Source organism: Hordeum vulgare, chromosome 2H (assembly GCF_904849725.1).
Source record: "Hordeum vulgare subsp. vulgare chromosome 2H, MorexV3_pseudomolecules_assembly, whole genome shotgun sequence".
In the NCBI taxonomy this organism is placed as follows: domain Eukaryota; kingdom Viridiplantae; phylum Streptophyta; class Magnoliopsida; order Poales; family Poaceae; genus Hordeum; species Hordeum vulgare.
Window position 1 is genome coordinate 121283737 of NC_058519.1, and position 21198 is coordinate 121304934.

The 21198-nt window shown below is 46.3% G+C and overlaps 1 protein-coding gene across 1 annotated transcript; it reads right to left on the reverse strand.

Annotated features, from left to right (window-relative positions):
• Positions 1-10633: 10633 nt before the first annotated feature.
• On the reverse strand, positions 10634-11500 carry LOC123429759 (peamaclein-like). Its single transcript, XM_045113759.1, has 2 exons — positions 11276-11500; positions 10634-11174 (listed from the first exon to the last, which is right to left on the reverse strand). The coding sequence occupies exons 1-2, from the start codon at positions 11352-11354 to the stop codon at positions 10918-10920; spliced, it is 336 nt and encodes a 111-aa protein (XP_044969694.1). The 5' UTR covers positions 11355-11500; the 3' UTR covers positions 10634-10917.
• Between the last annotated feature and the right edge of the window lie 9698 nt (positions 11501-21198).

Here is a 21198-nt window from a genome sequence, read left to right on the forward strand (position 1 = left end):
GAAACCAAATCCACCGGACACTAGCAGGATGAACCCCCAACGACTAGAGCACCCCGCCGCCGGCTGACCGGGGAAGGGACGGGGAGGGGGAGGAGAGCAGAAGAGGAAGGAAGGTACCTTCGATGGAGCAGAGGAGCTTGTGGAGCAGGAGGAGGGACTCGCTATCGCGGTCAGGAGTTTCGATCAACGTCGCCGTCGCGCCTCGCCGCCTCGTCGCACCTCACCACCTCGCCGCCTTGCGGACACCAGTGTCGACGACGTAGCCCTTGATCTGTATTGGATAGGGTTTCGAGCGAGAGGCGAGGTGCGGAAAAATGACGGGCGCTGGTGTGTATCATATACCGGCCTAATACAGGCGTAAACGATAAAACCAGTGCAAAAGTTACAACTCAAAAACGACATAACAAACACATATGTGACGTTCATCCTTTTTTTCCACGGGGTATAGTTTACAAGTGTTTCGAGGCTCAAAACGAGGAACCAAGCGGGCTTGAGTGTGTAGGCCAAACAAATTTTATTACCGTGGTTGGATAAAAAAATGTCCAAAAATGATTGGATCATTGAGTTGTCCTGTCCAAAAATGTCCGTAACAATGGTCATAGACAAAAAAAAGTACATAGGAGTACATGAAAGTGGGCGAACTTTTTTTTCACAGATTGCAAATCATACTACTTTGAACGGAAATTTACAGATCTGTCACCAATATATACAAGTTTCCAGAGATATTTTTATTTCTATTGAAAGCTTAAAAATTCATTTTCAAAGTTTTTGAGGCACTTCCCACTTCTACAAGTGTTTATTCCGGCTTGCATTTTAGGGTGAGCGCTAGTACAATTCCTTGATAATCACACACAAGAGCAGGAATGAGCTTACTGCCCATGGTTTTGAAGAGGATTCTAGAAAACAAGTTGAATAATTGCATGAAGAGTGTTTTGTCAGAACGACTCCTTTCTTTTGAAGCGCAAAAAAAAACCTCGCGTTGGAATCGAGGAAAACACAGTTCCACCGCCATCTCTTCGGCCTGGGCCCATATAAACCAAGACCATTAGTACACAAACGCAGAACGTGTTATGATTACAACCGACCTTAGTGATATCAACCAATCTTATTGTTGTGCATTTTCCTCTCACGCTAGGGTTTTCTTCTCCCGAGGCGATTGTGTCGCCTCGTCGAGGTCCTTACTTCCCCGCCCCCGATTAGCTTTATTGGGGGTTCGATTCGGGCTCATAATGGGGAGATCTTGCATCCCTGCCCGGCCTTGATCAACACCAGTTCAAGCATTGGGGAGTTCTGGGTCAGCATTCAACAAAGCCCGAACGTTTTCAGAGATTCGGGTAAGGGTTTACGATGGCAGCTCCAGGTAGCGATCAGGCGGCTTCGTCCGCCTCTTCGTCAGCAGCGGATCTTGAGCAATTAATGGCAGAATTAGGGCTTCGTGAAGAAGACCTAGATGATGTGGTTTTTTATGAGAAGGAAGCACCACCCGAGGCAACCAGGTGGATGGCAGTTTGTAGGGTTCATATTAATAAACCCTATAGCCAGGTTCTTCAAGAATATGTGAGCAGCTTGGGATCTTGTGCATGAGGTTAAATTTCGTCCCCTGGAAGATAACCGCTATACCTTGCAATTCTTTTGCCTTGGTGATTGGGAACGAGTGATGAATGAGGGTCCTTGGAACTTCAGGGGCAATGCGGTGATCTTGGAACCCTATGATGGAATCACAAAGCCCACATTGGTAAACCTGGATTACATCAATATCTGGATCCAAATTCATAATGTCCCTGATCTTTATGCCCATCTGATACCTGCTCTGGCTGCAAAGGTTGGGGAGGTCCTGTTTATCGAACCACTGACTCAAGATTTTGCTGGAAACTTTTAGCGGGTCTGGGTGAGAATCAATGTTCATAAACCTCTAAAGAACGCGGTTTCAATGATTTGCAATTCCAAGAGGCGGATCTACAAGGTACGCTATGAACGCATACCAGATTGGTGCGCTGTCTGTGGCCACCTGGGGCATGTCTATAAGGAGCATGGGGATGGAGTACACCCCCATCGTCTCTCTTCTTCAAGAATCTCCATGCGAGCTGGCATATGAGGCAGGGGGCAGGCCCAGGCGAAGGGCGCGGTCGCGGAAGAAGGGGTGGCCGCCGAGGCGGTGGCACGACGTGTCGGGCACAAGGGCCGGTAGGAAAATCTGCTGAGGAAGACTTTGATCCTGATGTTGTGATGGAAGATGCTGATGAGAACAGGAAAAGAGCAGCTAATCAGCGTGCTTTGGAAGTTGCTCCGGCTCCACCCTCTATGGAGAAGACTCTGTTGGCTCTTCCTTCCAGCACGACAATCCTCGACAGCCCGTCTGCTAAGCAAGACCAGAAGAGGTTGCGTACTAATGCAGAGAAGATCAGAGAGAAGAAAAGTGCCTCTGACAAACCATCTGATGCAAAATCGGCGACCTCCCGAGTGGAGGATCGTCGGGCACAATGAATCTGCTCTATTGGAATTGTCGCGGTGCGGGCAAAGCTGCGACAATTCGAGAGCTTTGCGATCTAGCGAAGCAGTTTTCCCTGACAGTGTTGTGCATAGTGGAAACACAAATCTCAAGAGCACGTGTCGAAGGTCTTGTTGGTACCCTAGGCTTCAATCATGCCTATGCTGTTAGTAGTGTTGGTCGTAGTGGCGGTATCGGTGTGTTCTGGAATGACGGAGTTAACCTTAATGTGTTTGGTTTTTCGGAGTATCATGTTGATGCTATTGTCTTTCCTCCGAATCAGAATGATTGGCGACTCACCTGTGTCTATGGCGAAGCGCATGTGGCGGACATATATAAAACCTGGGACCTCCCGGGTCACTTGTGTTCTTGAGTCCCCTCCCATGGCTATGTATAGGAGACTTCAACGAAGTACTCCAACCTCAGGAGCACTCGGGTGCGGGACAACGGCGTTGATTACAAATCCAGGGGTTTAGAGAAGCCGTCGATGTGTGTGCACTTTCTGATCTTGGCTATCGTGGGAAGCAGTGGACCTTTGAGAAGAAGACGGTTGGGGTGGCTACTGCCGAGTACACCTTGATCGTGCATTGGCTAACACGGATTAGACCGCAATGGTTCCGCACGCTTTCTTAAACCACGACATCGGGGCATCGTCGGATCATTTCCCGATCAGGATGCTTCTAGAGCCTAGCACCCCGCAGAAAGTTATCTCGAAGTTGTTTCGGTATGAGGTGTACTAGGAGAAACATGAAGACTTCCGATCTTCACTTGAAGCTTTGTGGAAGGGTACACCGATTGGTCAGCCTGTCGAACATATGAGCAAAAAGCTGAGTGACCTATCAGCATCTCTTAAACTCTAGAGAGGTGCAACGATTGGCTGTGTGTCAAAGGAGATAAAAAACTGGAAAAAAAACTAGATGTCTTACAGAATGATCCCCAAAGGCTTTCACAATCACATGCAGAGTTCAAAATCTCTGATCGCCTGGTTGAGCTATATCATATGGAGGAGATTATGCAGCAGTAACGATCGAGGGTGGATTGGCTCAAGGAGGGGGATAAGAACACAAAGTTCTTCCAGAGACGAGCTAGCATGCGCCGGCGCAAGAATACCATCAAATGTCCTAGAGCGCCAAGATGGGTCCGTAACTCACGATAACTCCGATGGCGGCGATTATGACTGAATTCTATAAAAACCTCTTTACTTTAAGGGGTATAACCGGCATGGAGGTAGTGCTCAACTCAGTTCCTGTTAAAGTCTCACATGCCATGAACGCCGGCCTCACAGCTCCTTATACAGGGGAGGATATTAAAACAACCCTCTTCTAGATGTTCCCCACCAAGGCCCCGGGACCGGATGGGACACACTTTTCCCAGCGGCATTGGGAGCTTTGTGGTTCAGAAGTCACCAATGTTGTGATGTGTATTCTCCAAGGTGAAGATAGCCCTAAGGTTATAAATGAGACCATCTTGGTACTCATTCTAAAGGTTAAAGATCCTTACAATCTTGCTCAATTCAGACCCATTAGCTTATGTAATGTTCTCTACAAAATTGCCTCTAAGGTTCTATCCAATAGGCTGAAAATTATTTTTCCTGACATTATCTCCGAGGAGAAGTCTGCCTTTGTCCCGGGTCGTCTGATTACCGACAATATCATTACTGCTTACGAGTGTTTGCATTTTATGAAGAGAAACAAAGCCCAGAAGAATAGGTATTGTGTTGTTAAACTAGACATGATGACGACATATGATCGTGTTGAGTGAAGCTATTTAGAAGCTATCATGACAAAGATGGGCTTTGCTCCAGCCCGGGTTGCCCCGGTCATGAGGATGGTCACTTTGGTGAAGTTTTCAGTCATGTTCAATGGTGGTAAGCTCGAGCAATTTTCCCCTACAAGAGGAATCCATCAAGGAGACCCTATTTCTCCATACCTGTTTTTGCTAGCAGCGGAGGGCCTTTCGTGGCTCTTAAAAACCCAAGATGAATCATCACATCTCACTCGAATTCAAGGTATACCGACGGCTCCGCCTGTAAGCCACTTGCTTTTTACCGATGATAGCCTGTTGTTTGTCAAAGTCAGTTCTAATGGAGAAATTGAGTTGTCTACCTTAATGGAAACCTATTGTAACGCTTCGGACCAAAGAAAAAACCTCTCCAAATCCATGGTTTTCTTCAGTAAGGGGCGCCCATCAGATTTGAAGGATGAGGTGAAGCAGATTTTGAATATTCCAAATGAATCTCTTTCGGATAGATACTTGGGAATGCCATTTGATGTAGGTAACTGCAAAAATGGCACTTTCAAATTCTTAAAGGATCGTGTTTGGAACAAGGTCAAGGGCTGAATGGAAAAGCTCATGTGTGCAGGTGGGAAAGATATTCTTATCAAATTGGTGGCACAAGCAATTCCAGTTTACTCCATGTCGTGCTTCAGACTCCCTCGCGATCTATGTGACCATATAAACACCGTGATCAGAAAGTTCTGGTGGGGCAGCGAGGAGGACAAACGGAAGCCTAAATGGGTGTCTTGGAGCACTATGACTCAACCAAAGTACCGCGGCAGCATGGTGTTCAGAGATATCAAACTTTTTAACCTTGTTGTGCTGGCTAGACAAGCATGGAGGATCCTAACGGATCCAGAATCTCTTAGAGCTCGAAACCTCAAGGTAAAATATTTTCCTACAGGACAACTTCTACAAGCTGAACTTGGCACAACGCCCTCCCAAATTTGGCGCGCTATAATTGATGGACGTGATGCTCTCACACAAGGGCTTATCAGAAGGATCGGGAACGAACTTTCAACAAGTATCTGGCAGCACAACTGGTTGTCGCGACCCTCAAATATGAGACCAATTACCAGCACAGTTTAGAACCCCCCTTGATGGTGAGCGAGCTCATTCTGCCTAGTGCAGAATGGAATCAAGAGTTGATTGGAGAAGTGTTTCTGCCTACTTGTACGGTTTAGTTTTTACGAGAGGCAAGGCCGTGCCTTTAGAAAAAGAAAAAAATGTTTTTTGTGGGAGACACGGTTTTTCTTTCACGAGAGGCACGGGTTTGCTTTCACAAAAGACACGATTTTGCCTTCGCGAGAGGCGTGCCTCTCGGAAAGTAAAAAACAGTTTTTTTTCCACAAGAGGCACGATTTTCCTTACGCGAGAGACACGATTTTGCCTTTATGAAAGACACGGTTGTGCCTCTCGAAAGGGAAAAAAATATGTTTTCTATTTCTTTTTCCATGAGAGGCACGGTTTTGCTTGCTTCCGTGAGTGATACGGTTTTGCTTCCGTGAGAGGCACGATTTTGCCTTCGCGATTCATCTGCTTTTTTTATTAAAAAATAAGTTCGTCAAAATCTATCAACATGAAATCTAGTTTTGAAGATCTCGACACGAGAAACCCAACAATAAAAACGGTTCAAGATTTGGACGCACAATTTATGAGATAAAACATTTTAAAAATACAAATTAAAAAAAGAAAAAACTTCTAGTTATGACAAACATCACACACATAAAGGTAAGAGTGATCTTTAAAAGATGTACTTCTCAATTAGCGATTTTAAGATATCTCTCTTAAAGTGATCTTTTGATGTAAGCTCATATGCTCCCTGATTAACTGTAAAATTAAAAAAAAATTGGTAAAAGAAGTTAAAAAATTCTGAAAAAATTAGTGAAAGAAGTTAAAAAATTTGTGATCTTTTTGTGATAAACATTGATAAAAGTTTTAACATTCTGTAATTTTTTATGATGAAATAACATTCGTGAAGGTATGGATAAAAACAAAATGCTTCCAACAGTAGTGTTTTTGAAGCATCGATTTTTTTGACTCAGGCCTATAAGAATGTCATTTCATCACAAAAAACTTTCATCAATGTTTACAAACAAAATAAGAATTTTCTGATTTTTTTACTTTTTTTATCTTACGGTTCATCAGAGAATATGAAGCTCGAGATCAAATACTCCGTGTCCCGAGTTTTGCAGAAATCAGCAAATCTGTGCATCTATACTACTAATAAAAGATCAAACGTAAACTTCCCTAGGTACACACAGCTATTACCCCTACAAAAACAAACACCAATCACCACCACACAATTAGCCAACAAATAAAAATCTAACGGCTTTCCACCATCCACGTAGCATCACCGTGTCCATTTACCAATTAAAGTAAGGCTGACCGTGCTCCACCTCCTCCTCAAAGGAAAATGAACGCCTGGTCAATTAGGAAACTGTAATCACGAGTGCCTATCTAATCCCACAAAATCAGCACCCCACCTCCCACTCGCCCGCTCGCCCATCGCTTGCCTCGCGTGGCCGTCGCCGTCGCTCAACGCTCGCCTCGCGCCGCCGCCGCAGGAGGCGGCCGAGCAGCCATAGGGGAACCGCGGGCGGGCGGGCACCATGGAGCTCTGCTGCCCCCGCCCCGCTCGGTTGCCCCCGCCCCGCTCAACCCGCTCCGAGCGCGCCACCCACGAACGCCGCCACTCCGCTCGCCCCACGCCGCGCGCGCCCCGCTAGGCTGCCGCCGCTCCGCTCGCCCCGCGCCCCGCATGGCTGCCGCCCCTCCGCTCGCCCCACGCCGCGCGCCCCCCGCTCGGCTGCCGCCTCTCCACTCGCCCCGCGCCACGCGCGCGCCGCACGGCCGACGCCCCCGCCCCACTCGCCCAGCACGGCCGCCGCCACTCCGCTCGCCCCGCGCCGCGCGCGCCCCGCTCGTCTACCGCCGCTCCGCTCGCGACGCGTCGCAGAACTCGCTGGGGAACAACCAGGGTGTCGCGGATCCGCCGTCGGAGACGCTGCGGCTGCTACAGCTGGCGATTGAGGAGGAGGACGACGCCACCAGCAAGCTGGTGCAGCCGATGCAACCCTCTCGGCAGGAAGATCATCACAATCTCAACCCCGGACTGCAAGTACATGTGGTGAATGTGGCTGGCGGCGCCCAAGTGTCATAGCGGTCACTGGGTCATGGAATGCAGGGAGATTGTGGGGGAGAAGTGACTGATGTTGCTAATGCATTGTTCAGCAATCAGGTACCACACCGCGCTTGATGTATCCCTTTTTGATGGTCCAGTGAAACGGGTTTTTATGTGCCATCATCAGTCATGTGGATGAACTTGTGTGTTAGTCTACTAGGACTTTCTTACTGGCTAAACGCGTATTGTTGGTACATATACACCTTCAAATGCTGGTTTGGCAATTACGAAGAATGTTGAAAATGACGATGAAGTTGAGAAGGCCTCTTCCTTCTCACTTTGAGGAGGAACAACTTCTATCAGTACCGATGCATCTATCAGTACCAGAATGTTTCCCTTCTTTATCCATTGGCATAGCGCATAGATGTTTTTTTTTTTGAGAATTTTGGTTAATATCGCAGCAAAAAAATAATAATTCATAAACTGCCACATATTGTGTAACTGAGAATCAGATTTGTTCTGGCCCCATCCACCAGTTCCACGGTAAGCAGTTTTTTGTTGATTTTTTTTTGCTTGCATGCTTCTGTGACGGTCACATGTTGCTGGCCGGTAGTTCAGCAATCTACACTCAGTTTCATCTCTAGAATTATGAATTCGTCTGAGTTTTACTTTTATGCTCGATGTTTTCAGGAAGATAGATTGCTTGCGCTAATTGAAGGTGTCCTTGCTGCAAACATATTTGATTGGGGGTCTAAAGCTTGCGTGGACCTTTACAACCAAGGAACCATAATAGAAATTTATCGCATGAGCCGCAAAAAGATGCAACGTCCTTGGCGGGCAAGTATTCCAAGTCTCAAATTCAAATGTTATTGCAATGCACGAGTTACCCAAATTATATTTTACGAGTTATACTAATATATGACCAGATAATTGTAATGATGGTATCTTTTGTTTTAGATTGATGACTTCGATACGTTCAAAAGTATAATGCTTAAGAAGGATCAGCCATACAAAAGAGCACTTATTTCTGTTGATAACGTGGGTGCTGGTGTGGTCCTTGGAATGCTTCCTTTAGCACGAGAATTTCTATGAGGTGGGGTTGAGGTATAAATTGAGAGTATGAAAATAAGAACACATTTTGCTAGGTTTGCAACACATTATAGTTTGAACTGAAAAGAACAAAAGCTCTGTTGTTTCAAGAGATTGCATCATGGACCGGAGACAAGCAGTATATTGCATGCCATAGTGTGTAATTTGCATTCATGTTGTCCTTACTTGAAAATGTAGACTGTATGCCAGATCTAGAAATTTTATTTTATTTGCATCAACCAGACTGAAAGACTGAATGCCGGAACTGATAGAAAGATGACTTCCCCAGTTTGAGCAACGTTGTGAAATAACCATTCAATGATTACTCTTTCTACTGCTACTCAGACACTCAGCATAAGCTGGTAACCAAATGCTGATTCTGCAGGTAGTTCTGGTTGCAAATTCGTTGCCGGCTTTGAACGATATTACGGCTAATGAACTTCCAGAAATTGTAGTTGAAGCTGCAAAGGTACAAAGTGAATGGAAATTTGTTCTCCTTGGCCATCCTAGCTGTTTTATCTACTCATGCATCTGGCTTCTGCTTTATTGGTTGTTATGTGTCGCGACACTGTGGTATCCTTCGGAAAGCTGCAGAAGCAGGCGGACTCATGGTCGATGCTATGGCTGGCATCCAAGATGATACCAAGGATGAACCGACATCAGTGCCACTAATGGTCGTGGAGAATGGATGTGGCAGTCCGTGTATTGATTTCCGGCAGGTTAGCTCGGAGCTTGCAGCTGCCGCCAAGGATGCTGATCTGGTAAGGGGACTTGTTCTTTGAGCTGAATGTATTTCCTTGTGTGCAATAATCAGCTGGGGAGTTGTTTGATTTGTTGGTTTTGGCTGTGAACGTTATGCAGTTGATCTTAGAGGGCATGGGGCGGTCACTGCATACCAACCTGAATGCCTGTTTCAAGTGCGATGCTCTGAAGGTACTTCTTTTCTACACTGCTGATTTGTTTGATGTATGATGACAAACTTGATTGGCAACTTTCTTCCAAGATGATGTTAAGGGAAGTCTTGCAACTATCAAGTTATTATGTTTACAACCTGTGATTGGCAACTTTCTTCCAAGATGCATGGCTCATGTAGTATCCTCTCAGACAATATAAAAGCTTTTGCTATGCAACTTCATATAACATTTCAATATAAAAGCGTGATTTTGTCTGTTGTTTCCATGTTGAACTTCTCCATCAGCTCTGATATGTGAAGCATCCTGTCAACCTAGCTGAATCATACATAAAACTGCAGGTTATCTCTCGGCTATAAATTATGCACCAAGCATCTCATTTGGTTTTGTTCCTTCTCAACCTAATGATTGCAACTTCGGGAACAGGTATAGCTTATGTATACTCTTGGGGGTTTAATCACTCTAATCAACTATTATAACAGAGCACAACTAAGGTACTAAATCATGCAGGGTTATATGCAGATTTGGTTGCCATTAAATGATGTCTGTACGACAGGCGGCTCCGGCGAGTCGGATGGACTGCGGCGGTTGCTGAGCTTCTCCATGGCCTGCTGCAGTTCCAAGGACACACAACTTCGAAGGTGAGGAGGAGATATATAGAAGAACAGAAGGAAGGGAGAGGAGGAAGGGCAGGGGCGTGGCGGCCTTGACGGTGAACCTCCGGTTGCGACGAACTCTGGCGAGAGGCGGCGCACCGCATACGGCACCGACGCAAGCCTACGGGGCGGCAGCGGCAGCTTGGAGCTGTGGGAGCTCGACCCTTTGGATCGCATGCCAAAGGTTATGCATATTGGGTACGTTTTGGTTGCTAGCAAACCTGTCCATACAAAATATGGCCATGATTTATCCTGCTGTTGGTTAGTTCTGAAGTATTATCTATAAAATCAGTGAATATTTCTATTTTGAGGCCACATGTATTTTGATTCTGTCAACACACTGAGATCCCTGTAGATAGAAACATAAGAACAAGGCTGGTCCTCTGATTATTATCTGTAGGCCTTCAACGCCCATTTAAGTTTGGGAGGGGTAGTAGATTTAAGTTAAGAAGAACATAGTGAGTGATGATGACAGTTAAGACGTCCACGTGCCTGCGTACTAGTACCTCAAAAAAAAGAAGCAGCAAATCTATGCTTGAACAAAGCATGCCGCTAAGCGCTGATGCCAAAGAAAAAAGACGCCGTTAAATGCTTGAATAGTCGCCGGCCCGACCGCCCGGGTCGAATGAGGCCAACGACATTCCGGGACCTAAATCTTGAGCAGATTCTGCATCAAAGAACACATACAATAAAGGTACAAAGTCCAGAGCTCCGGATGCGAGAAGACGTTACATGGAAACACTCCTCACTACTCAAACCAGATCTACGCTGTTTATGCCGAACAAACAAATCAAGCTCACAAACAAGGGGAACCCCTGAATCTCCAACCATCCCATTCATTCACCTAAAAGAAACGAATCGTGGTAGCGACTCCTAGGGGCATTTGGGGCGGCCGCTCTTGGGGGATTTCATGTCGCGGTAGCAGGGGCACTCGTCCTTGCTGGCCAGCGGCCCCGACGGCACGCAGCCGGCGCACTTGCCGCAGCACATCGTGCACAGCCCCATGCACCGCCCGGCCACCTTCTGCGAGCACCGGTTCTTGCACTTGGCCTCGCACACGCCGTCCGGAACCGGAGCGGCGCCGGCGCTGGCGCCGACATCTCCGCCCGCATCTTGCTCTTGCCCGCCATCTCCACAAGGCAAAGCAAAACACTTTCTGTCATCAGGGAGCGCCGCCGGAGTGGCATGAAGAACAGATCAAAGAGCGAGCGTCTGTGTCCGGTGAAGTTACCTGCGGCCACGGCGAGGTCCTGACACGAGGCGACGAGGAAGAGGGACAGGAGAGCTAGGGTCAGCGGGAAGGGCTTCATCGTCTTCTCTTCTTCAACCTTGTCGTCCAAGAGATGTTCGGCAAAAGCCGGCCACTTATCTAGCTGAGGTGAAACCGCAATGCCGGGGCACGCGACTTGAGTGAATGGCCGGAGCCCGCGGAGGAGATTGTGTGACCAACGAAAAAGTCCATTCTAAACCTTAAACTTATAGAGGTGACGCGGTTTAAACCTTGAACTTGAAATCCTTGTCGTTTGTACCTTAAACTTGTGAATCCCGGTCTATTCCAAACCTTGAACCAGTTTTCCACTATAGAAAAAAAAACTCAAACTAAATAATTTTGTTGTCCCGCTGACTAAGATAACCCACATGTCATATGTATCTTCTACCTCACCTCTTTCTATCGAATCTTGGGCCTCAGGAAATTTCATCCGCCACCGCCCTTCCAGGTGCTCTCTCCGCTCCCGATTCAGCCAACTGGACATAGACTAGTTCCCGCGCGCTTCCAAGCATGCACCACCGCCCCTCCTTCCGCCGTCATCCGCTCCCCTTCTCCATCGACCTCGTCCGCTGGCTCTCTTTCACCGCATCCGCCTCCTTCGGTCGCCGTCCATGACCCCTTTGTGCCCGCCTCCTCACGCCTCAGCCTTCTCCCGCTCCACCATCCGGCCTCCCTGCTCGCCTCCCTCCCGGCCTACGGCCCTCCGCTGCTCCCCCTCCATCCTCGCCGCCACCATCTCCTCCGACTCCCTCCACCTCCTCTCCTCCTCCTTTGACACCCACTCGACCGTGTCCGTTCCAGCGGCGCAAGGTTTCACGTGGGTCCCGTGCGCGGGCTCGACTGCGGCGGCGATGAGTGGGTCACGGCGGGGGAGGATGACAGGGTGCACCGCCTGGAGCTGCAGGTCGACGAACAGGACCTGCAGAACGCACGTCGCCCTTTTTGCCGCTACTCTCCTTGCACAGTCTTCTTGCAGCGCGACGGGAGGGATAGCAGCAGGCTGAATATCTTGTCCATGGCCTTGCGGAGGTGGCGCCGGAAGCCGCTCGGGGTAGGATGTGTCCAGCAGCCGCACCTCGCCAATGCGCTTTGTCGCCGAGGCATCCGCTGCCTCCACGTTGGGTGCCAGCGTGCTCTCCTGCACTGCGTTGCACATCTATTTGCATCTGCCAGATTAAGGAAGAAGCATCTGACACATAGGGTCCACATGGCAATGAGAGTAGCGTGCAATCCCGGCCTGAGTCGTCGCATTCCTAGCGCACCAAACATGTCTAGGGTTCGATTTAGACCGGGATTCACAGGTTTAAGGTACAAACGACAGGTATTTTGAGTTCAGGGTTTAAATTGCCTAACCTCTATAAATTTAAGGTTTAAAATGGATTTTTTCGGTGTGACCAAGTATTGAACTAGCGACGGGAAAGTTGTACGACACCTGGCTGCGGTTTCACTTTCATCAATGCACCCACCACCAACCTCTGAGCTTTTTTGTGTAAAGAGGACGGCCATGAATGAATGCCAGTTAACGCATGGATGCATGCAAAGCCTGTGGGTGCGGTGTCGAGGACAGGCAGATGAATTTGGCGGTATTGCCCAGATGGCCACACACCACCAATTATCTTTGCTTTCTTGGGCTCGTACACCCACTGTATATGCCGCGTATTCATGTGCACTGTGGCATTTCTGCAAAGCAACCCTGCGCCTACGGTCCATTGCTCCAAAGGCCGGGTACGAGATTCAACGAGTCACGACTCACGGCTCGTTTGTATTTGTTCACCCGTTTTACAATTACCCTGTATTGCAAATCTAGAGTCGCGTGTCACGATCCACCGCATCGGCGTGTTCCTGGGTCCAGGCAAAACGACGGCTAAATTTCTTGATGAACAGCGTGGCGCCTCTATCTACGGCCGTGAGTTGAGCGAGCAATCCATCTCAAGGAGTGTTGGGTTTAGTCCCACATCGGTTGTGTGAGTATACATAACACGATTTATAAGGATGAGGATATTCCTTTCTAACAGGCTAGTCTTTTGAGGGAAGAGGACTCAAGGCCTGTCATTACCGTGCAATGTGACACCTGGTCTAAAGAATGAAAATTGAGGATAATTTTTTTGGTTTTGACCTTTTGTCCTAACAAATTTCAGAATTGACCTTACTTAAAAAAAAAATCAAATCTAACTTTTTGATGACCCAACACCCGTGACATCTGGTTTGCATGACAGACACCAAGATGCCTAGCGTCTGATACGGGATGGCATGACCGGACCCGTTGAGTCTCTCATGTGGCTTGATACCAGACGTCAGGGACCATGGTGTCTAGTCCTGGACCAGACGCCAAGGACCCTGACGTCTGGTACCAAATGCCAAAGACTTTAGACATAAACGGCAAAACAACCCGTTGGTTTGCACTACTTTGTACACAACCTAGTTAATTGTGTGTACCAACAACTCGTCAACTCGGGATTAACATGTCCGGCGCGTTTGTGCAAGCTACAGCTAACGAGCTTAACATCATCATTACGGCCGTACCCGCAAAATCTGGAACCTTGTATGAAACTTTAAAATGGAACCTATCTTTCAATGGCTTAGCTAAAAAAATGAACGAAATGATCTAATGGATAGCATGAGCACATAAAAGGTTTAAATTCCAAACAATCTACAGTAGTGTTTCAGTAGAAATAATAAATGCATGATACCGTTTGTTTCCACTAATTATCAGTATTGACAGTAATCTAAAGCAAAGCAACAGGACCAGCTCGTAGGTGCCCAGAAAGGTAGAAGAGAAAAGAGGGTTAAAATCAACTGTGGTAGTTTGGTACACTTGATAAAAACCAGTAAACCACTTGATAAATGACAATAAATTATCAGGGCAAGTACGCTGAAATTTGGACAGCAGATAAACAAAACCTTAGAGCCTCTGCAGTGGAAATTGAACAACATCAATACTGAAGTTTTGTACAATAAAAAACCAAAACTGGGACAGCAGTATTGACATAGTACTTCATCTGTCTCAAAATTCTTGTTTTAGGTTTGTCTAGTAATAGATGTATCTAAATACTATAACTAGATACATTCGTATTTAGACAAATTTAAGACAAGGATTTTGGGACGGAGGGAGTATGTAATTTGGGGCCCTAAACTTTTATGACAGTATGTACACCTGTGGGCCCGGCCCTGGTTATCATCGGTGCATAAATGCAAAAGAAAGGTTTCTGTCCATCCATTTTATTATTATTTTAACATAAGAGCACCTACACCCGTACCTAACTAGTCCCATGCGGACAGTGGCGGTCATACTTCACTTTGCTTCCTCCGCATCGGTCCTACTCATATCTGATCCCTCAAAATCATGCAAACGTACATAGATCAACAAATTTAGCAATAAACGAACATAATTCATATACTTAGCAAATGGGCATAGTCATCATGAAACCAAAAGGTCTCATAGTTCATTGTCGATAATATTAATTCACACTAAAAATATTAGATAGAACAATGACGGAGAAGGGCGGAGGAAATCACTATTTCCTCGCTGACTCCTTCCCCTTATGGTTGTTAGTGCGGGTGTACCCCTTCGTGTAGGCGTCGGCGGTGGAAGGGGCGGAGTCGTCGGAGCTGGAGCTGGTGGAGGAGGAGATGATACTGGATATCCTTCGGACCGTGCCCACCTGCGCCTTCGCTAGTCTCGCAGCGATCGCTTTGGCTGCCGCATCGGTGTCACCTCATGCTCCAACTGCTCGATGGCGAGTAGGAGGCTTTGGTGTTTTTGCAGCGAAGCGGCCGCGCATAGGTCTCCATCGATGTGAGGGAGAGACGGAGGGCCGTTGCGAGGAACTCGTCCTCTAGATCCTATAACTCGCATACTTGCTACACATGCCTGAATTCCTTGGCCACCCCCATATCCCCGGAACACCAAGGCCTGCCTCTTAGGTTACTCTGGTCCCTGGACTCTATAGACGTGGGTTCCGAGCTTGCATATGTGCAAAAGATATGAAATATCCCTTGTACCCCTAACTTATCGCCCACCTCCTAGGACCTATATAATTTGTACCTCCTTCGTTTTTTATGTTTAGCAAAGCATTTAGACTAACCCCTTATGGTTAAGCAAGACCTCCATATCCGCCGGATTAGGGAGGATGTAACTCTCAAGACCCCATCTCTCCTAGAATTTAGGAAGAACCTTGACTAGTTATCCTTTTGTTTCTTATGAATCTTGAGGTGTATCTTCCCTTGGGTGAGATTTGAGTAAACTTGTGTTGCGAACCTTGTACTTGTGTGTTTCGACTTTGTATTTCCTCGTGTTCTTGGAGATCCCCTCAAATCCACATTCAAATTGTGAACATTGGTCCACTCCTAGGGCTTGCCCTACATCATGGATCAAATGGAATCTAAGGATGATGCACTGAATGATGAGTTGTCGTGTTAATCTAGATCAACCACATGTGAATCGGTTCAACACACTATGAGTAAAAGAGTGACACCTGTTGGAAATATGCCCTAGAGGCAATAATAAATTAGTTATTATTATATTTCTTTGTTCATGATAATCATTTATTATCCATGCTATAATTGTATTGATTGGAAACACAGTGCATGTGTGGATACATAGACAAAACACTGTCCCTAGTAAGCCTCTAGTTGACTAGCTCGTTGATCAAAGATGGCCAAGGTTTCCTGGCCATAGGCAAGTGTTGTTACTTGATAACGGGATCACATCATTAGGAGAATCATGTGATGGACTAGACCCAAACTAATAGACGTAGCATGTTGATCGTGTCATTTTGTTGCTACTGTTTTCTGCGTGTCAAGTATTTGTTCCTATGACCATGAGATTATATAACTCACTCACACCGGAGGAATGCTTTGTGTGTATCAAACGTCGCAACGTAACTGGGTGACTATAAAGATGCTCTACAGGTATCTCCGAAGGTGTTAGTTGAGTTAGTATGGATCGAGACTGGGATTTGTCACTCCGTGTGACGGAGAGGTATCTCGGGGCCCACTCGGTAATACAACATCACACACAAGCCTTGCAAGCAATGTGACTTAGTGTAAGTTGCGGGATCTTGTATTACGGAACGAGTAAAGAGACTTGCCGGTAAACGAGATTGAAATAGGTATGCGGATACTGACGATCGAATCTCGGGCAAGTAACATACCGAAGGACAAAGGGAATGACATACGGGATTACATGAATCCTTGGCACTGAGGTTCAAACGATAAGATCTTCGTAGAATATGTAGGATCCAATATGGGCATCCAGGTCCCGCTATTGGATATTGACCGAGGAGTCTCTCGGGTCATGTCTACATAGTTCTCGAACCCGCAGGGTCTGCACACTTAAGGTTCGACGTTGTTATATGCGTATTTGAGTTATATGGTTGGTTACCGAATGTTGTTCGGAGTCTCAGATGAGATCACGGACGTCACGAGGGTTTCCGGAATGGTCCGGAAACGAAGATTGATATATAGGATAACCTCATTTGATTACCGGAAGGTTTTCGGAGTTACCGGGAATGTACCGGGAATGACGAATGGGTTCCGGGTGTTCACCGGGGGGGGGGGGGGGCAACCCACCCCGGGGAAGCCCATAGGCCTTGGGGGTGGTGCACCAGCCCATAGTGGGCTGGTGGGACAGCCCAAGAAGGCCCTATGCGCCATAGGAAGAAAATCAAAGAGAAAAGAAAAAAAGAAGGAGGTGGGAAAGGGAAGAAGGACTCCACCTTCCAAACCAAGTTGGATTCGGTTTGGAAGGGGAGACCTTTCCCCCTTGGCTCGGCCGAAGTCCTTGGGGGTCCTTGGACCCCAAGGCAAGGCTCCCCCTCTTCCCCCTATATATACGGAGGTTTTAGGGCTGATTTGAGACGACTTTTCCACGGCAGCCCGACCACATACCTCCACGGTTTTTCCTCTAGATCGCGTTTCTACGGAGCTCGGGCGGAGCCCTGCTGAGATAAGATCACCACCAACCTCTGGAGTGACGTCACGCTGCCGGAGAACTCATCTACCTCTCCGTCTCTCTTGCTGGATCAAGAAGGCCGAGATCATCGTCGAGCTGTACGTGTGCTGAACGCGGAGGTGTCGTCCGTTCGGCACTAGATCGTGGGACTGATCGCGGGACGGTTCGCGGGGCGGATCGAGGGACGTGAGGACGTTCCACTACATCAACCGCGTTCACTAACGCTTCTGTTGTACGGTCTACAAGGGTACGTAGATCACACATCCCCTCTCGTAGATGGACATCACCATGATAGGTCTTCGTGCGCGTAGGAAATTTTTTTGTTTCCCATGCGACGTTCCCCAACAGTGGCATTATGAGCTAGGTTCATGCGTAGATGTCTTCTCGAGTAGAACACAAATGTTTTTGTGGGCGGTGATGTGCGTTTTGCTGCCCTCCTTAGTCTTTTCTTGATTCCGCGGTATTGTTGGATCGAAGCGGCTCGGACCGACATTACTCGTACGCTTACGAGAGACTGGTTTCATCGCTACGAGTAACTCCGTTGCTCAAAGATGACCAGCGGGTGTCAGTTTCTCCAACTTTAGTTGAATCGAAATTGACCGAGAAGGTCCTTGGATGAGGTTAAATAGCAATTCATATATCTCCGTTGTGGTGTTTACGTAAGTAAGATGCGATCCTACTAGATACCCATGGTCACCACGTAAAACATGCAACAACAAAATTAGAGGACGTCTAACTTGTTTTTGCAAGGTATGCTTGTGATGTGATATGGCCAACGATGTGATGTGATATATTGGATGTATGAGATGATCATGTTGTAATAGTTAATATCGACTTGCACGTCGATGGTACGGCAACCGACATGAGCCATAGGGTTGTCTTTAAACTAACGTTTGTGCTTGCAGATGCGTTTACTATATTGCTAGGACGTAGCTTTAGTAGTAATAGCATGAGTAGCACGACAACCCCGATGGCGACACGTTGATGGAGATCATGATGATGGAGATCATGGTGTGACGCTGGTGACAAGAAGATCGTGCCGGTGCTTTGGTGATCGAGATCAAGAAGTGCATGATGATGGCCATATCATGTCACTTATGAATTGCATGTGATGTTAATCCTTTTTGCACCTTATCTTGCTTAGAACGGCGGTAGCATTATTAGGTGATCTCTCACTAAAATTTCAAGACGAAATTGTGTTCTCCCCGACTGTGCACCGTTGCGACAGTTCTTCGTTTCGAGACACCACGTGATGATCGGGTGTGATAGACTCAACGTTCACATACAACGGGTGCAAAACAGTTGCACACGCAGAACACTCGGGTTAAGCTTGACGAGCCTAGCATGTGCAGACATGGCCTCAGAACACATGAGAACGAAAGGTCGAGCATGAATCGTATAGTTGATATGATTAGCATAGAGATGCTTACCACTGAAACTATTCTCGACTCACGTGATGATCGGACTTGAGATAGTGGATTTGGATCATGTACCACTCAAATGACTAGAGAGATGTACTTTTTGAGTGGGAGTTCTTAAGTAATATGATTAATTGAACTAATTGTCATGAACATAGTCTAATGGTCTTTGCGAATTACGATGTATCTTGCGCTATAGCTCTACTGTTTTTATATGTTCCTAGAAAAAAATTAGTTGAAAGTTGATAGTAGCAAACTTTGAAGAGGATTGTCCTCGTTGCTGCGCAGAAGGCTTATGTCCTTAATGCACCACTTGGTGTGCTGCACCTCGAGCATCGTCTGTGGATGCTGTGAACATCCGACATACATGTTTCTGATGACTACACGATAGTTCAGTGCAAAATACTTAATGGCTTAGAAGCAAGGCACCGAAGACGTTTTGAAACGTCACGGAACATAAGTGATGTTCTAAAGATATGAAATTGTGATTTCATGCTCGTGCCCTTGTTGAGAGGTACGAGACCTCCGACAAGATTCTTTGTCCACAAAGTAAAGGAGAAAAGCTCAATCGTTGAGCGTGTGCTCAGATTGTCTGAGTACGACAATCACTTGAATCAAGTGGGAGTTAATCTTCCAAATGAGATAGTGATGGTTCTCCAAAGTCACTGCCACCAAGCTGTGAGAGCTTCGTGATGAACTATAACATATCAAGGATAGATATAATGATCTTTGAGTGATTCGCGATGTTTGACACTGCGAAGGTAGAAATCAAGAAGGAGCGTCAATAGTTGATGGTTAGTAAAACCACTAAGTTTCAAGAAAGGCAAGGGCTAGAAGGGATACTTCGTGAAACGACAAAGCAGTTGCTGCATTAATGAAGAGACCCAAGATTAAACCCAAACCCGAGACTAAGTGCTTCTGTAATGAGGGGAATAGTCACTGAGGCGGAGCAACTATAGATACTTGGTAGATAAGAAGGCTGGCAAAAGTCAAAAGAAGTATATTTGATATACATGATGTTGATGTGTACTTTACTAGTATTCCTAGTAGCACGAGGGTATTGGATACCGGTTCGGTTGCTAAGTGATTAGTAACACGAAATGAAAGCTACGGTATAAACGGAGACTAGCTAAAGGCGAGGTGACGATACGTGTTGGAAGTGTTTACAAGGTTGATATGATCAAACGTCGCACGCTCCCTCTACCATCGGGATTGGTGTTAAACCTAAATAATTGTTATTTGGTGCTTGCTTTAAGCATGAACATGATTGGATCGTGTTTATTGCAATATGATTATTCATTTAAAGAGAATAATGGTTACTCTATTTGCTTGAATAATCACCTTCAATGGTTTATTGAATCTCGATTGTAGTGTTACACATGTTCATGATATTGGTGCCGAAAGATACGAGGTAATGATGATAGTACCACTTACTTGTGGCACTGCCGCTTGAGTCATGTTGGTATAAATTGCATGAAGAGGCTCCATGCTGATGGATCTTTATACTCACTTGATTTTGAATCACTAGTGACATGCAAATCACACCACATGAGCAAGGCCTTGTTTTCATTGAGATGAAACAAGATAGTAACTTGTTGGAAGTGATACATTTTGATGTATGCAGTCCAATGGGTGCTGAGGCACGCAGTGGATGTCATTATGTTCTTACTTCAATGACGATTTGAGTAGATACAAGAGTATTTACTTAATGAATCACAAGTCTGAAATATTGAAAAGTTCAATTCTGTTTCGGAGTGAAGTTCGTCATAACAAGAGGATAAAATGTCTACGATATGATCGTAGAAATGAATATCTGAGTTACGAGTTTTGGTACGCAGTTAAGACAATGTGGAAATTGTTTTGCGGTTCATGCCACCTGGAACATCATAGTGTGATGATGTGTCTGAACGTTATAGCCATGCACTATTTGGTATGGTGCATACTATGATGTCTCTTATCGAAATACCACTATCGTTTATGGGTTATGCATTAGAGACAACCGCATTCACTTTAAAATAGGGCACCGCGTATTTCCGTTGAGATGACACAGTATAGACTGAGGTTTAGAGAAATCTAAACTGTCGTTTCTTGAAAGTTTGGGGCTTCGACACTTATGTGAAAAAGTTTCAGTCTGATAAGCTCGAACCCAAAGCGGATAAATGCATCTTCATAGGATATCCAAAACAGTTGGGTACATCTCCTATCTCAGATCCGAAAGCAAAGTGTTTGTTTCTAGAAACGGATCCTTTCTCGAGGAAAGGTTTCTCTCGAAAGAATTGAGTGGGAGGGTGGTAGAACTTGATAAGGTTATTGAACCATCACTTCAACCAGTGTGTAGCAGGGCGCAGGAAGTTGTTCCTGTGGCGCCTACACCAATTGAAGTGAAAGCTGATGTTGGTGATCATCGAGCATCGGATCAAGTTACTACAAGCCTCGTAGGTTGACAAGGTCGCGTACTACTACAGAGTGGTACGGTAACCCTGTCTTGGAGGTCATGTTGTTGAGCAATAGTG